At 47.5% G+C, this 14351-nt stretch overlaps 2 protein-coding genes and 1 long non-coding RNA gene across 6 annotated transcripts in view; 1 reads left to right on the top strand and 2 right to left on the bottom strand.

Moving 5' to 3' along the window:
• LOC127600698 (uncharacterized) overlaps positions 1 to 14351 on the top strand; it is a 135198-nt gene that overhangs the window by 45765 nt on the left and 75082 nt on the right. The gene's annotated exons all lie outside the window — the stretch shown is intronic.
• On the bottom strand, positions 36 to 5982 carry LOC127600647 (complexin-3-like). Of its 4 annotated transcripts, none has more exons than XM_052065354.1 (5): positions 5094 to 5982; positions 3030 to 3180; positions 2532 to 2771; positions 1472 to 1555; positions 36 to 1302 (listed from the first exon to the last, which is right to left on the bottom strand). In XM_052065354.1, the coding sequence occupies exons 3-5, from the start codon at positions 2766 to 2768 to the stop codon at positions 1084 to 1086; spliced, it is 540 nt and encodes a 179-aa protein (XP_051921314.1). In that variant the 5' UTR covers positions 2769 to 2771; positions 3030 to 3180; positions 5094 to 5982; the 3' UTR covers positions 36 to 1083. The 4 variants fall into 4 exon arrangements, with proteins under 4 accessions (XP_051921314.1, XP_051921313.1, XP_051921315.1 ...); XM_052065353.1 differs by having other exon boundaries at positions 3030 to 3161; XM_052065355.1 differs by having other exon boundaries at positions 3034 to 3161; positions 5094 to 5981.
• clk2b (CDC-like kinase 2b) lies at positions 6865 to 14155 on the bottom strand. Its single transcript, XM_052065246.1, has 11 exons — positions 13878 to 14155; positions 13472 to 13562; positions 13345 to 13411; positions 13137 to 13253; positions 11873 to 12039; positions 10888 to 10982; positions 9440 to 9569; positions 9298 to 9380; positions 9152 to 9231; positions 8061 to 8151; positions 6865 to 7977 (listed from the first exon to the last, which is right to left on the bottom strand). Exons 1-11 carry the CDS (start codon positions 13941 to 13943, stop codon positions 7795 to 7797), a joined length of 1170 nt encoding a protein of 389 aa, XP_051921206.1. The 5' UTR covers positions 13944 to 14155; the 3' UTR covers positions 6865 to 7794.

Here is a 14351-nt window from a genome sequence, read left to right as displayed (position 1 = left end):
GACAGCGCTGCCCAGAAAAGACGGCTGAGAGGACGTCCAGATGCACAAATGAAACTTTATTCAAACATTTGTTCACGCTTTCAATAACATTTGAGAGAGACACTCTCCTCGTCTGTAGAAAATGTAACACTTACACACCAATTGGAGGTCACTTCATGAAATATTGCAGACTTAAAAAAAAAAAAAAAGTCCTGTTGCATATGTAAGCAATGGACAAACCTTTGTGATTCAGTTTTTTTTTTAGAAATTAGAGAATTTACAGGGCCAGGTTGTGCATACAGGAGACTTCAATTGTTTTTTTAAAAAGTTAAAATGTGTACATAAAATATTTTAAAGAATTCACTCTGTTTGAATTATATTATTTTTTAAACAAATTTAATATGCATGGGATTTATTAAAGGGGTGGCCACTATTTGAGGAAATAGTGGCCATTATTATTATTATTTTATATTTATTATAAATGTATTTATTTATAATATATTTATATAAAATACATTTATTTATATATATTTATTTATCACATATTTATTGTTATAACATTTTTTTTTAGGAAATACAAAAACATTTAATTATTTTTTTTTTTTTTTTGGTCTGACTGTACATTTCGCAAAAACGTAATGAAAAAAAAATGTCCCTATGAGTGCTCACAGCCAAAATAGCTAAAACACCTTCCCGGAGATTGCAGCAAGGATGTCGTCATGACAACCACTTTTGCTGACACACAGCCCAGCACAGGACGTTACCAAATACTTTTGATATTTAACAAAATGAAAATTCAAATGAAAACGTTTTCAATGGTTTTAATCTATTATGGGGCAACCTGTACAAATATTTGGAAATTATATTTGTAGAGAAAAAAAAAAATAATAATGTATTCGATTACCTTTTTTGATTTGATTGGCTGGGGGATGTCACAGGGTCATACGGCCTCAAAAGGGAGATGCAAGGGGTTGTTGTTTTTGAGTCAAATGATCAAATACGATTCCTTGCCCTATAAAGACATAACCGTATTACACAACAGTTTGTGCTTGACCATGAGGGGGTCTCATTTCAAAAAGACATTTTTGTGCACCGGCACGTGGATCACATGACTTGACAAGAGCGCCCTCTGTGTGGCGTGGCAGAGGCGCGCTTGGCGCCTTTCCCTTCCGCCAGCGGGCCCAAGCCGAGGCCTTGGAAGGCGTCGAGCAGGTTGAATCCGTCATCCTTGGTTTTGCTGTCGGGACGCAGCAGCTTGGACAGCTCGCGGGGGAGCGACACTTTGCCGCCAACGCACTTCAGGTGGCTGGCATCCTTGGAGTTCTTATCGAAAGGGAACAAAACACAACATTCGGGCCTTGAACAAACAACGCTGCGTCTTTTCCAATCTCGCTCTTTAATAAAAAAAATAAATAAAAACTATATATCAGCATGTATATCAAGCTCTCGACTGCAATGACGTGCATATCTCCTGAATGCTCCGCAAACGCACCTCTGCTAGCTGATATTTACTCCTGAAGTGAGATCTCATGGCTGCTCTCTCAGCATTCTTCTGAGCATTCGTGGCTTTGCGCAGCTTTCTGAATGCAAACAAACATAAAAATAAATATGAGGCTCTCCGGACCGAACTCTCTTCCGTGATCAATGTCCTTACAGTCGGCCGTTATTCAAACACATGAAATAGTTAGCATCTGAGCTCCTGAGCCAATGACAACATATCCCCTTGGAACAGTGCGCTTAAAATTAAGTTTGACTACCACCTAGAGGACTGGAGTGGAATAGGTTCTGCATTTCTTATTCTTATTCTGTCTATTCAATGCAATGTCACGATACGATGTAGCCGTCCGAGCGCATAACGGTCAGACATTGACGAAGCATCATTTTTATGTTATCGATCGATTGAATCGATATGAATTCATGAAATAATTTTAGACGCAAAATTATCAATGCCTTTTTATTTTGTATTCCAGTTTAAATTGTATTTGTATTTATTGTTCTTTTTCGCTTGTGCACATGATCTCTGATCGGCGCCGAAGATTTATGTCATGATTTATGTCATTAAGTATATGTAACATCGATAAAAAAAATATGTCAACATAAATCATGGATTTGGGCTGAGGAAGACAAAGCAAATTGTTTCTCTCAATGGAAACACTTGTGACAAAGTTGTTGCCGCGCAAACGCTGAATCGAATAGAGATCGAGCTTGTTCTGATATCAATTTATTTTTGTTTTTTACATTTTGCAATCAGCAAAGCCGAGTTGAGAAAAAAATTCCAATGAGACGGCATTCTACTCTGTTCATTTGAAGTTACCTTTAATAATGATAGCTTTATGTACTGTACAGCGGAAATTTTTTTTACGGTATCAAAACATGACCGATATCGTCAGTATCGCATGTAATTGCTCCCAAAAAAAGTGATATATATCACTTAGTTAATATTGATACCGGTACGTATTGTACCCCCCCCCCCCCCCCCCCGCAGCATTACACCACTACTTCGAACGCATGCTGAATTGAAAAAGAGAAAAGATAACTTGCTCCGTTTACACTTGCCTCTCTTTATCCAAGTCGGCCTGGTAAGCACGACCCACCCAAGGATAATTTGAGGGAGTCTGTCGAAGGGGGGCCTTTCTCGACCTGCCGCATTGTCCTCTTCCTCCCGCACGTGGAACTCTGTTGGTCTTGCTTTTGGCAAACCACTTCCTGTTGCTTACGGTGCACATGCAGCTGCTGAGCCTCCTGATGGGCGCGCGCAGAGAATTTTTCACTCTTGCCATGGACTCCATGATCTTACCGACACAACAAAGAGCGTCGTTAAAAGAGAAACTCCAAACATTTTCTTTCATCAATGATGCTTTTTTTAATTTATTTTTTTGACGATGAAGGTCGAAACTTTTCAGTGTGAAAGTGCAGTTGCATCCCTGCCTTTGAAATGCCCAGATCAAAAGAAATCCAAGTTGTGGCAATGGATGAAAACTAAAAACTTTATACATTTTTTTACTTCGTTGTTTGCGACGATCGAAATGTGGGCTCCGAACGAACGTGACTTACTCATTTAGATTTTTTGACGGAGGCCTGCGTTGTTGTGCTTTCTCTCCTTCGGTCATGCTGTGTGGATGTGACGGGTCATATTCGGGAATCAGAATGTGCTCTCAGGAAGTAATAAGTCAGGTGGAGACCTGGGCAAGGACAAGGACGCTAGTCACACACACACACACACAGGCAGCATGGAAAGAATGATGTGCTGGCTGTGAAAGACGGCGCAAGTATTTATTTAACCTTTGCTTATCCAGCTAAGGCAGTTGAGGACGCTCATTTGCAAAGCCTTTTAGCCGAAATAGAGCACACGAAAGCAAAGTAAAATAAGAGAGAGAGCAGACATATTTGCTCGTTTATTGCAGCCATTTGTTGCTGATATCGTGATTTGCTGGCGGGGCTAATTGTCAAAAACTGGGTGGGAGGTCTGCGGACTGGCGCTTCCATTTTAGGCAACAGATTCATTCATTCATCTTTGTAACCGCTTGATCCTCACTAGGGTCACGGGGGGTGCTGGAGCCTATCCCAGCTGTCTCCGGGCAGTAGGCGGGGGACACCCTGAATCGGTTGCCAGCCAATCGCAGGGCACACAGAAACGAACATCCATTCGCACTCACACTCACACCTAGGGACAATTTAGAGTGTTCAATCAGCCTGCCATGCATATTTTTGGAATGTGGGAGGAAACCGGAGCACCCGGAGAAAACCCACGCAGGCCCGGGGAGAACATGCAAACTCCACACAGGGAGGCCGGAGCTGGAATCGAACCCGGTACCTCTGCACTGTGAAGCCCACGTGCTAACCACTGGACTACCGGGCCGCCTTAGGCAACAGATACTTGTGGAAAATGACATGACAGCAACTTCCTGAGTCACGCTAGGAGGAGGAGGAGGAGGAGTGTATTCCAAATACTGCCGCCCGGTAGCCCGGGTGGGCACAATGAACTGGATTGCAGCATGAAATCACGGCGCACAAACTTTACATCGGACTGAATCATTATTCTTGAGTTTTGATCCATTCCAGTAATCTTCCTTATTTTTTAAAAAAAGAAAATTGTGGGGATTTTGTGAGGAAGGCTGCAAGGGATGAATGGCAATTCCATCGATTTTAATGGGGCAAAGAGGATATAAAATGCAGCGTTTTGAGCTGTGTATGTGCTCACGGAACAAATTAGACTCATAACTCAAGGCGTCACCGTAAAAAAAAAAAAAAAAACTGTCCAAAGTGATATCCAAAGTGATATCGTTACACATTTACACAATACATGCCCTGCGATTGGCTGGCAACCGATTCAGGGTGTCCCCCGCCTACTGCCCGAAGACAGCTGGGATAGGCTCCAGCACCCCCCGCGACCCTAATGAGGATCAAGCGGCTCGGAAGATGAATGAATGAATCAGCCTGCCATGTACGTTTTTGGAATGCGGGAGGAAACCGGAGTACCCGGAGAAAACCCACGCAGGCCCGGGGAGAACATCCAGGAAGGTCGGAGCCCGGAGCGAACCCACAACCTCTGCACTGTGAGGTCGACGCGCTTAATCACTGGGCCACCCACTATTCATTCATTCATTCATTCATTCATCTTCCGAGCCGCTTGATCCTCACTAGGGTCGCGGGGGTGCTGGAGCCTATCCCAGCAGTCTTCGGGCAGTAGCCGGGGGACACCCCGAATCGGTTGCCAGCCAATCGCAGGGCACAAAGAAATGAACAACCATTCGCACTCACACTCACACCTAGGGACAATTTAAAGTGTTCAATCAGCCTGCTACGCATGTTTTTGGAATGTGGGAGGAAACCGGAGCACCCGGAGAAAACCCACGCAGGCCCGGGGAGAACATGCAAACTCCACACAGGGAGGCCGGAGCTGGAATCGAACCCGGTACCTCTGCACTGTGAAGCCGACGTGCTAACCACTGGACTACCGGGCTGCCCTGGCCACCCACTAACAAAAAAAGCTTCAGTAAAAAATGTCACATGTTCCCAATCCTCAGGGTATTTATTTTCAACCCAACGATTTTACACAATACACAGCTTTATGGTGAACACGTACCCAATTTCGTGAGCGACGTGAGACTTACCCATAGTTGAAGGTCGGTGCTCAGAGTTGGCGAAAAGGATTGCGCAAAATTCTCGATCCTAACAGATGCCTTCACCTCTACCTGTTTGAAACTGAACACAGGGACCAATAATAACGAAAGTTATGATCAGCCCTTACCCCCTCGGTGTGGTCTATTCCTGAAAGAGGCGACCCTTGCTCTTCTTTTGGTCGACCACGCCACCCCCTCCTGCAAGGATTAGCACTTAATAAGGAAGATCTCATTAGCTGGAGCAAGTAACGCACTCCCATGACTCACGTGCTCAGCTGCAAGACTTAAAAAAAAAAAAAAAGGACACATAAGGATGATGTCATGTACACTGACACCAGCCGGCTTCTTTGCTAAGCATCGACTTGGCCCTGTTGACCGGACTGCTTGACGTCTACTTAATTTAAAAATGAATACTACAGTGGAAAATTAAAGAAAATGTGGACTTTAGCCTGGTTTGATCAATCAACTCTGATCAATATTATAGCACATATCACACTTGCGCAACAAAATGGACACGATGGCCACAAAGCGGGGTTATCGGTCACTATTGCTCAGCACATGATGTCCTCAGAGATGTGTGTGAGAATGGTACATTAGCTTCCCGTGCAAGGGCGCTAAAAAGAGCCACTTAGAGGATTTCCATGTGGATCAGTGCCCAACACGTGCACACACATTGCTGAGAGGTCAGCGGGGAAACGCACAAAAGCTGCATACGAAACGCACGCCATCAGGCGTAGAAACATAGAAACGATGCAATGAGGCCACCCGGTGAGGACCGTAGAGGAAGACGGCTAACTAAAGTTAGCTCCTTAACCTGACTTAGCTTGCGCTGATACGCCACATGACAATCGTACACGTGCTGACTGACAAGTGGATGACGGAGCAAAGCGCAGCTTAAAGGTGCGGGTGCTAACAAGGCATTTTAGAATACAGGACAGTCCCGTATCTTCGCTAGCAAAGTTTGTTGGGTTTTTTTGGGGGGGGGGGTGTAACTGAGTACGGGTGAAAAATGCTTTTTGGCAGCGTAGCGCCATTTACAAAGGTATATGTCTATTTTTCAAGCCATCCATCCATCCATTTTCTGAACCGCTTAATCCTCACTAGGGTCGCGGGGGGTGCAGGAGCCTATCCCAGCCGTCTTCGGGCAGTAGGCGGGGGACACCCTGGGTCAGTTGCCAGCCAATCGCAGGGCACACAGAGACGAACAACCAACCACGCTCACACTCACACCTAGGGACAATTTAGAGTGTTCAATCAGCCTGCCACGCATGTTTTTGGAATGTCGGAGGAAACCGGAGAACCCGGAGAAAACCCACGCAGGCCCGGGGAGAACATGCAAACTCCACACAGGGAGGCCGGAGCTGGAATCGAACCCGGTACCTCTGCACTGTGAAGCCGACGTGCTAACCACTGGACTACCGGGCCGCCCTATTTTTCAAGCATTTGCTAAATTAGATTTTCCCCGTTGTTCACAGAAAGACCCGCTATTTTTTTTCCTGATCCTCAAACACACATTTTCTTTCAAGTTCTGAGTGGGAGTTCCGAAACTGAAATAGTCAAGATAGGAAAAAGATCCGCAGCCTTCATCTTTTGTACAAGCCATCCTAATTTAATGTCCACTCATCCATGTTCACCATCGATGGCTAGCTTTAGCATCAACAACAAAGTGCCACCTTTCTCGGCAAAAAACAGAATACGTTTAAAAAAAAAAAACGACAACAACAAATTCCGCAACCAGACGTCGTCGCAAGTCGAAAACAAAGTTGTGAATATAGCATTTCCGTACATTTCAATACAGTAAGATGATTTCAAGGCTGCTGTTTTGAGTTAAGAGCAGAGTCACAGAACAAATTAAGCTTTTATCTCAAGGCGTCACTGTATTTACATTAAATCACCAAATAGTGTTGCCAGAAGATGACGACGGGCAGATAAGTGTACCCCCCCCCCCCACACACACACACACACGGCTCGACCAAGGTTGGAGGTAAGAACGCACAATGGCAGCCTTCGTCGACTGAAAAATGTCAACGAGGAAAAACAGGTTCAACACAAAATATTCACGGGGAGCCTTGCTAGCACTTACAAACTGCCAAAACGGCTCACTCTTTCCATGTCGAACAACACCGTAATAAATACTACTGCCACCAACTGTATACTGTAATATTTTCCTCTTTTTTTTTGTTAGCATTAAGCTAGCAGGGGCAAATCATGCAGCAGGCAACATGGTTTGGTTGTTGAAATCAACAACTTGTACATCTTTTTTATGGTCCAGCTTTGTGTTCCAATGTTGTCCAGGGTTCAGCAAGACAAGAGAGCCAGGAGGGACTTTTCTAACAATAGGGAGATGATACACTGCGCGATCTGGTGGGCACTGCCCCCCCCCAGTCATCCTAATGCAGAATTCCCACTACCAGTGTTACAAACTGGTACGATTTGGTTCATGTTCCCACTGCAAGCGGGAAGGCAAAAAAAAAAAGTGTCCGCTCCATCAATGGCGTGACATTGTTAGCAGTGCAACGCACGGCGCTGGCCTGTGCCATTTCTGCCGTTGCCAAGAGGTAACCATTCTGATTAACAAGTCAACAGACTCATTCTGGTCAACCGACTGTACCGTTTTTAGCGCCGCTCTCCAGTGTCGTACCACTGCCTTTGGTACGCCGCAATATTCCGTGCATTGCTTTCCAAGGGGAAACTATCGGCCCATGTTGAAGCTATTTCTTGGTGTCTGACTCCTTGCTGACTGTTGGGGTTGCAGAAAGAAAGGGTGGCTCAAAGCGGAGGAAAGAGAGATGCGTTTGGAAGGCTCGTACTCCAGCGTCCTCTCCAGAAGGTCAAAAAACTGATGGTGTTCCCTGCCCTGTGACAGCAGGTATTTCTGTGGGGGGGTGGGGGTGGGGGGTCAAGTTAAGGTTTTAAACTCTTGACTTGGTGTTGAAAAGATGGGTGGGGCAAGCTTACCTGCAAAGGCTTGCACTTGGCTTTGACGTAGCGTCCAGACTTGGAGCACTCGTTCCAGTTCAGGCGGCCACAGTGGAAATAGCTCTGCTTCCTGGATAGAAAAAAAATTGTTGAATAGGGGGGGGGGGGGGTGTTCGAGGCGGCCCGCTAGTCCAGTGGTTAGCGCGAGTGCAGAGGTACCGGGTTCAATTCCAGCTCCGGCCTCTCTGTGTGGAGTTTGCATGTTCTCCCCCTGGCCTGGGTGGCTTTTCTCCGGGTACTCCGGTTTCCTCCCACATTCCAAAAACATGCATGGCAAGCTGATTGAAAAACTCTAAATCGTCCCTAGGTGTGAGCGCGAGCGCGGATGGTTGTTCGTCTCCGTGGGGGTGTGGGGGGGGTGTGGGGGGTTAGAGGTGGCTCGCTAGTCCAGTGCTTAGCGCGAGTGCAGAGGTACCGGGTTCAATTCCAGCTCCGGCCTCCCTGTGTGTAGTTTGCATGTTCTCCCCGGACCTGCGTGGCTTTTCTCCGGGTACTCCGGTTTCCTCCCACATTCCAAAAACATGCATGGCAAGCTGATTGAACACTCTAAATCGTCCCGAGGTGTGAGCGTGAGCGCGGATGGTTGTTCGTCTCCGTGGGGGGGGGGGTTGAGGTGGCTCGCTAGTCCAGTGGTTAGCGCATGTGCAGAGGTACCGGGTTCAATTCCAGCTCCGGCCTCCCTGTGTGTAGTTTGCATGTTCTCCCCGGGCCTGCGTGGCTTTTCTCCGGGTGCTCCGGTTTCCTCCCACATTCCAAAAACATGCGTGGCAGGCTGATTGAACACTCTAAATCGTCCCTAGGTGTGAGCGTGAGCGCGGATGGTTGTTCGTCTCCGTGTGCCCTGCGATTGGCTTGCAGCCGGTTCAGGGTGTCCCCCGCCTACTGCCCCAAGACAGCTGGGATAGGCTCCAGCACCCACGCCACGACCCTTGTGAGGATAAAGCGCATCGGAGAATTGGATGGATGGTGTCCGATGTTTCCTACTCGACTGAAGGCATTTGTTTGCTCGAGGCACAAAGCGACTCATTTAAGAAGCATTCCAACGAAGGCCACTATTTTGCGCTTGTTACCTGCTCCGTCGAACCATTCTCTGAGGAATCGGCCCATGGATGCGTTCCATCATAGCAAGATGCTCCTTATTGTCGTGAGTCTGTCGGAGCAGATGTCACATCAAATTCATCTGCTCTGGATTTGCAGTGGTGCAAAGGTTAAAGACCTGGTACAGAGTGAATCCTTCGTAGTACTCAAACAGGATGCAGCCGATACTCCACACATCGCAAGGGTGACCCCAACCCAATTCTGCAACGGACACAAATCAGATCACGGCGGCCAACCGCCGGATATAACGCACGCCTTACCCAGTATGACCTCAGGGGCTCGATAATGGCGCGTGGAGATGACGGTAGAGTGGTGTTCAAGGTCAAATGTGGCACTTCCAAAATCCACCACGCGCACCGTGGTGTCATTGAGGCGCTTCTCGTTGCACTTCTGCAAGAAGAACAGACACAGAAAGCGGAACCGCTCCAGACATTAGAAACGTATGATTGTGGTTCCCTCGCGCGCTACAAAACCAGTCCGCCATTTGGGAGTTCAACAGCCTCAGTATCATGCTCCTTGTCTCAAGTTTAAACGTTCATAACATTTAGTGATCAAGGTTTCACAGTCAAAAGCGTTCCTAGGAATCCTGGCGGTCAATATATAGAAGCGGAATTGAAATTCCTGACGTTCCAGTTGTCAGGTCACCCCCAAGGTCCTCGCAAGTCACAATTCCTGCTTCCAAGTGTGTTAGTTGCTCGAGTATTTCAAGAGTTTCCTTTTGTCCTTTCTGTTCTTCTGGATTTCAGTCGGCCCCGTGGTCCCAGTTTTGTCCCATAGTTCAAAAAAACTGTCGCGACTTTCCATGTAATTTGGTACACAAAGGGCACCGTGGGACGTGTTCCTAACATCCAAGCGTTCCATGGCCAAGTATTCCACCTCGTGTTCAATATTGTTGTGTTGTTATTGTTATTGTTATTGTTATATTGTTGTGTTCATCCATCCATCTATTTTCCGAACCGCTTGATCCTCACTAGGGTCGCGGGGGGTGCTGGAGCCTATCCCAGCCGTCTTCGGGCAGTAGGCGGGGGACACCCTGAATCAGTTGCCAGCCAATCGCAGGGCTCACAAAGACGAACAACCATCCACGCCCACACACACACCTAGGGACAATTCAGAGTGTTCAATCAGCCTGCCATGCATGTTTTTGGAATGTGGGAGGAAACCGGAGCACCCGGAGAAAAGCCACGCAGGCCCGGGGAGAACATGCAAACTCCACACAGGGAGGCCGGAGCTGGAATCGAACCCGGTACCTCTGCACTGTGAATATTTATGATATTCTTGGATTCCAATGGACCAGTCTGACCAGTTTTTGTGAGCATTAAAAAAAATTTGCATCTGGTCCCCAGCGTTCTGATTTGGAACGAGCCCAATCCCAAAGCAACAGTGTGTTTGAGGGTGTCCTGTGATGAAAATGTTTTACTTGGTTGACAATCGGCTTGATTTCAATAATTTCCGTCGTGCTATTTAATGTGATAATTTTTCTCAGCAAAATGCCACAACAAGGTCAACACAACCGACGGCATACATGAATCGACATATTTCTATAAATACATTTTAAGTGGGTGATTGCTGAGCCTTTTGAGAGTCGCGTTCACCAGTGCGACAATCAAGAAAGTGCTCTCTATGTCTTTCTCTATTGTTTTTTTTTCCTCTTCTAACCTTCAGTTTTCGATCCCCCCGGCCTGCGTGTCTGCTTTTGGTTTCTAACCTTGTCAGCGTTGTATATGACAGAGTAGTCAGAGTTGACAAAAAGGATGTTCTCTGGCTTCAGGTCGGTGTGAGTCAGCCTGTTGTCATGGAGAACTGCAGTGGAAAGAGAAGGAAGGGAAGGTGGTGGTGAGGAATGGGAGGGCGGGGCGATTAGGTGGCGATTAATAGAGCGGAAGGCAACATCGCCCTCTTGTGGTTGACATGGGTTTGTGTCAATGTTAGAAATTTTATTTTTTGATCGTTGAGAAACTCATTTATTCATTCATCCTCCAAGCCGCTTGATCCTCACTAGGGTCGCAGGGGGTGCCGGAGCCTATCCCAGCTGTCTTCGGGCAGTAGGCGGAGGACACCCTGAATCGGTTGGCAGCCAATCGCAGGGCACACAGAAACGAACAACCATTCGCACTCACACTCACACCTAGGGACAATTTAGAGTGTTCAATCAGCCTGCCACGCATGTTTTTTGGAATGTGGGAGGAAACCGGAGCACCCGGAGAAAACCCACGCAGGCCCAGGGAGAACATGCAAACTCCACACAGGGAGGCCGGAGCTGGAATCGAACCCGATACCTCTGCACTGTGAAGCGGATGTGCTAACCACTGGGCTACTGAGAAACTGTTCATCTCAATTTTCCTTACATGAAGTGCAATCATGATATATTTCAATTCAGACTTCAACATCTGAGCATGTGATGATAAATGACTTACCGTCTTTGAGAGACTTGCGCAATTTAACAACATGGTGACGGGCCTAAAGCCGTATTATTGTAGCCCTAATGAACTTGAGTTCAACTCAGACACACTTAGAATCTCATCTCATCCTAGAAGTTGCCCCCCCCCCTCCACCCCACCCCGGTACATCGCAGCCCGTGCCTTCCCAACTTCATAATCCTCTTACTGACATCAGACACATTTATCCACGAGCACGTAAGGAATAAAAATAAAATGGCTACGCCACTTGCAACGCTTCAACTTGGGACTCACAGCTGCCGGCGCGGCAGATCTGCTGGGCCATTTGTCGGATGTGGTGGATGGGGTAAGGCAGGAAGTTGTTGCCTTTCTGGAAGTCGAAGGTGCTGACGGACAAGAGCTCGAAGGAGATGCAGATGTGGCCGTAGTAGGCGAACCAGTCCAGCATCTGGACACAGTGGCTGGATTTGGGGAGAAAAAGATGGACAGTTGCATTACCCTGACAACCAATGACTGGTCATGGGACACAATTCTCTTTGATGGAGCAAAACGTATTGATGAATAAACATGAAAGCAGCAGGCACAATGTAGCTCAGTGGCCAGGAACAAAAGTCTTTAAAAAAAACAACATAAAATCCTCAAAAGTAAAATTTCGGGCAATAGGCGGGGGGGGACACCCTGAATCAGTTGCCAGCCAATCGTATAGATGAACAACACTCACACCGAGGGACAATTTAGAGTTTTCAATCAGCCTGCCATGTACGTTTTTGGAATGCGGGAGGAAACCGGAGTACCCGGATAAAACCCACGCAGGGCCGGGGAGAACATCCAGGACGGTCGGAGCCCGGATCGAACCCACAACCTCTACACTGTGAGGTCGACGCGCTTGATCACTGGGCCACCCACTAACAAGTCCATTTTGTAAAAAAAAAAAAAGCTTCAGTAAAAAATGTCACATTTTCCCAATCCTCAGGGTATTTATTTTCAACCCAACGATTTGGGGTTAATATTTCATGAAGTGGCAGCCCGGTAGTCCAGTGGTTAGCACGTCGGCTTCACAGTGCAGAGGTACCGGGTTCGATTCCAGCTCCGGCCTCCCTGTGTGGAGTTTGCATGTTCTCCCCGGGCCTGCGTGGGTTTTCTCCGGGTGCTCCGGTTTCCTCCCACATTCCAAAAATATGCGTGGCAGGCTGATTGAACACTCTAAATTGTCCCTAGGTGTGAGTGTGAGCGTGGATGGTTGTTCGTCTCTGTGTGCCCTGCGATTGGCTGGCAACCGATTCAGGGTGTCCCCCGCCTACTGCCCGGAGACGGCTGGGATGGGCTCCGGCACCCCCCGCGACCCTACTGAGGATCAAGCGGTACGGAAGATGAATGAATTTCATGAAGTGACATTGCAACCACCAATGGGTGGTAAGTGTTGCTACTATGTAAAAGTACTAATTCGAGGCATCTATTTGTGTTGCGGGGGATTTCTAGGGGACAACATGCATAGTTGGCTAATATTCGGGGTGTGACGTGTCTGAAGAAATGTGCGATGAAAGGAGAAACCTCTCACTATAGTTTGTGCTGGTCTTTGCATCTAATTTTCTCCAGCACGTTGATCTCCAGTTTGGCCGCTTCTCTGTACTTCTCGATGTTCTTAATGATCTTCAGAGCAATTTGACGCCCGCTCCTGCGCGTTCAAGAAAAAAGGAGTTAACATCCCGCTTGCTGAATTCACGAGCGCACGATTTTGATGAGATGGGAGCTTTTTTTTTTTTTACCTCTTGTGGTCCAAACATTGCACCACTTTCCCAAAGGTCCCTTCGCCCAGCGTGTCCAGGATCTCATCTGCGAGACCAACGTGACTGCGTGTTAACATCACGGAGCAAACGCTGAACTGTTACCTACATCGGTCCTCGAGGACGTCCCCCTTTTTGTAGGCCAGGTGGCCGTTCTCCGCGTCTCGGTCGGCATCGGCTGCTGCTTCACGACTTCCTCGCTGTAAAAAGTCAACAGTTTGGTGTACACGAATGGGATATTGATAAGCAAATACGCATGTGGATGAACTTTAGATACAATGTTCAAGGCACGACTCCGGCTTGTTTACACAAAAGGTTAATAAGATGTGACATCTGACCTCTTTGGAGGCGTCAGGGCTCTATTTCCATCCACATTCGGCAACTGTTATTAATATCGGAAGACTCAGCGCGCGTGCGGGAGCATGTCGTACTACGATCGCTCCGTAGGTGCGTACTTGCAATGCATGGGCGGTTTTAGGTCAAGGCCACGATGGAGGCGCAAAGGAGATACTCACCGACAAGCAGAGGCACAAACAATCCAGGAAGCTTTTGTACACAGAGTGAAGCGCCGTCTTGCCCATTGTGTGCAGGAGAGGATGGAGGAAGAAAAAATAAATAAATCGGTCCGGCCGCCGCCGGGGAAAAACGGGGCTAGAGATTGTCAGCTCAAATTGAAAGCGCAGGGAGAAAAGTACGCAGGAACAAGAGGAACGGTCACACCACGAATGAAGCAAAGGCGGCAACTCCAAGGGTAAAAAAGTGAGAGAAGGCAACAGGACGGAAGGGAGACTAATAATAAACCTTAGCGGCGCTGACAAGCCCTCTTGGAGTGACGGAAGACTCAAGATCTGGCCAAAGGAGGGTGGGGGGGGGGGGGGGGGGCAGCGCTCCGGTTTCACTTCACTGTGCCGCCGTCCTCGCACCTCCTTCACCTCGCCTGTGTTTTGTCACACCTGTCCTGATGGGCACTGCTCACGTTTCTGACACTA

Source organism: Hippocampus zosterae, chromosome 5 (assembly GCF_025434085.1).
Source record: "Hippocampus zosterae strain Florida chromosome 5, ASM2543408v3, whole genome shotgun sequence".
Taxonomy (NCBI): Eukaryota; Metazoa; Chordata; class Actinopteri; order Syngnathiformes; family Syngnathidae; genus Hippocampus; species Hippocampus zosterae.
The sequence above is the reverse complement of the archived record's forward strand: the minus strand, read 5'-3'. Positions and strand labels throughout refer to the sequence as shown.

Coding starts and splice junctions, on each gene's coding strand:
- clk2b (XM_052065246.1), bottom strand. CDS start 13,943: ATGGGCAAGACGGCGCTTCACTCTGTGTACAAAAGCTTCCTGGATTGT. Junction 12,040..13,136: donor AAAGACCAGCACAAACTATA/GTGAGAGGTTTC, acceptor CCCCAAATCCAG/CCACTGTGTCCAGATGCTGG. Junction 9,570..10,887: donor TCATATACAACGCTGACAAG/GTTAGAAACCAA, acceptor TTCTTCTTGCAG/AAGTGCAACGAGAAGCGCCT.
- LOC127600647 (XM_052065354.1), bottom strand. CDS start 2,768: ATGGAGTCCATGGCAAGAGTGAAAAATTCTCTGCGCGCGCCCATCAGG. Junction 1,556..2,531: donor ACTTGGATAAAGAGAGGCAA/GTGTAAACGGAG, acceptor GCATTCAGAAAG/CTGCGCAAAGCCACGAATGC. Junction 1,303..1,471: donor GTAAATATCAGCTAGCAGAG/GTGCGTTTGCGG, acceptor CCTTTCGATAAG/AACTCCAAGGATGCCAGCCA.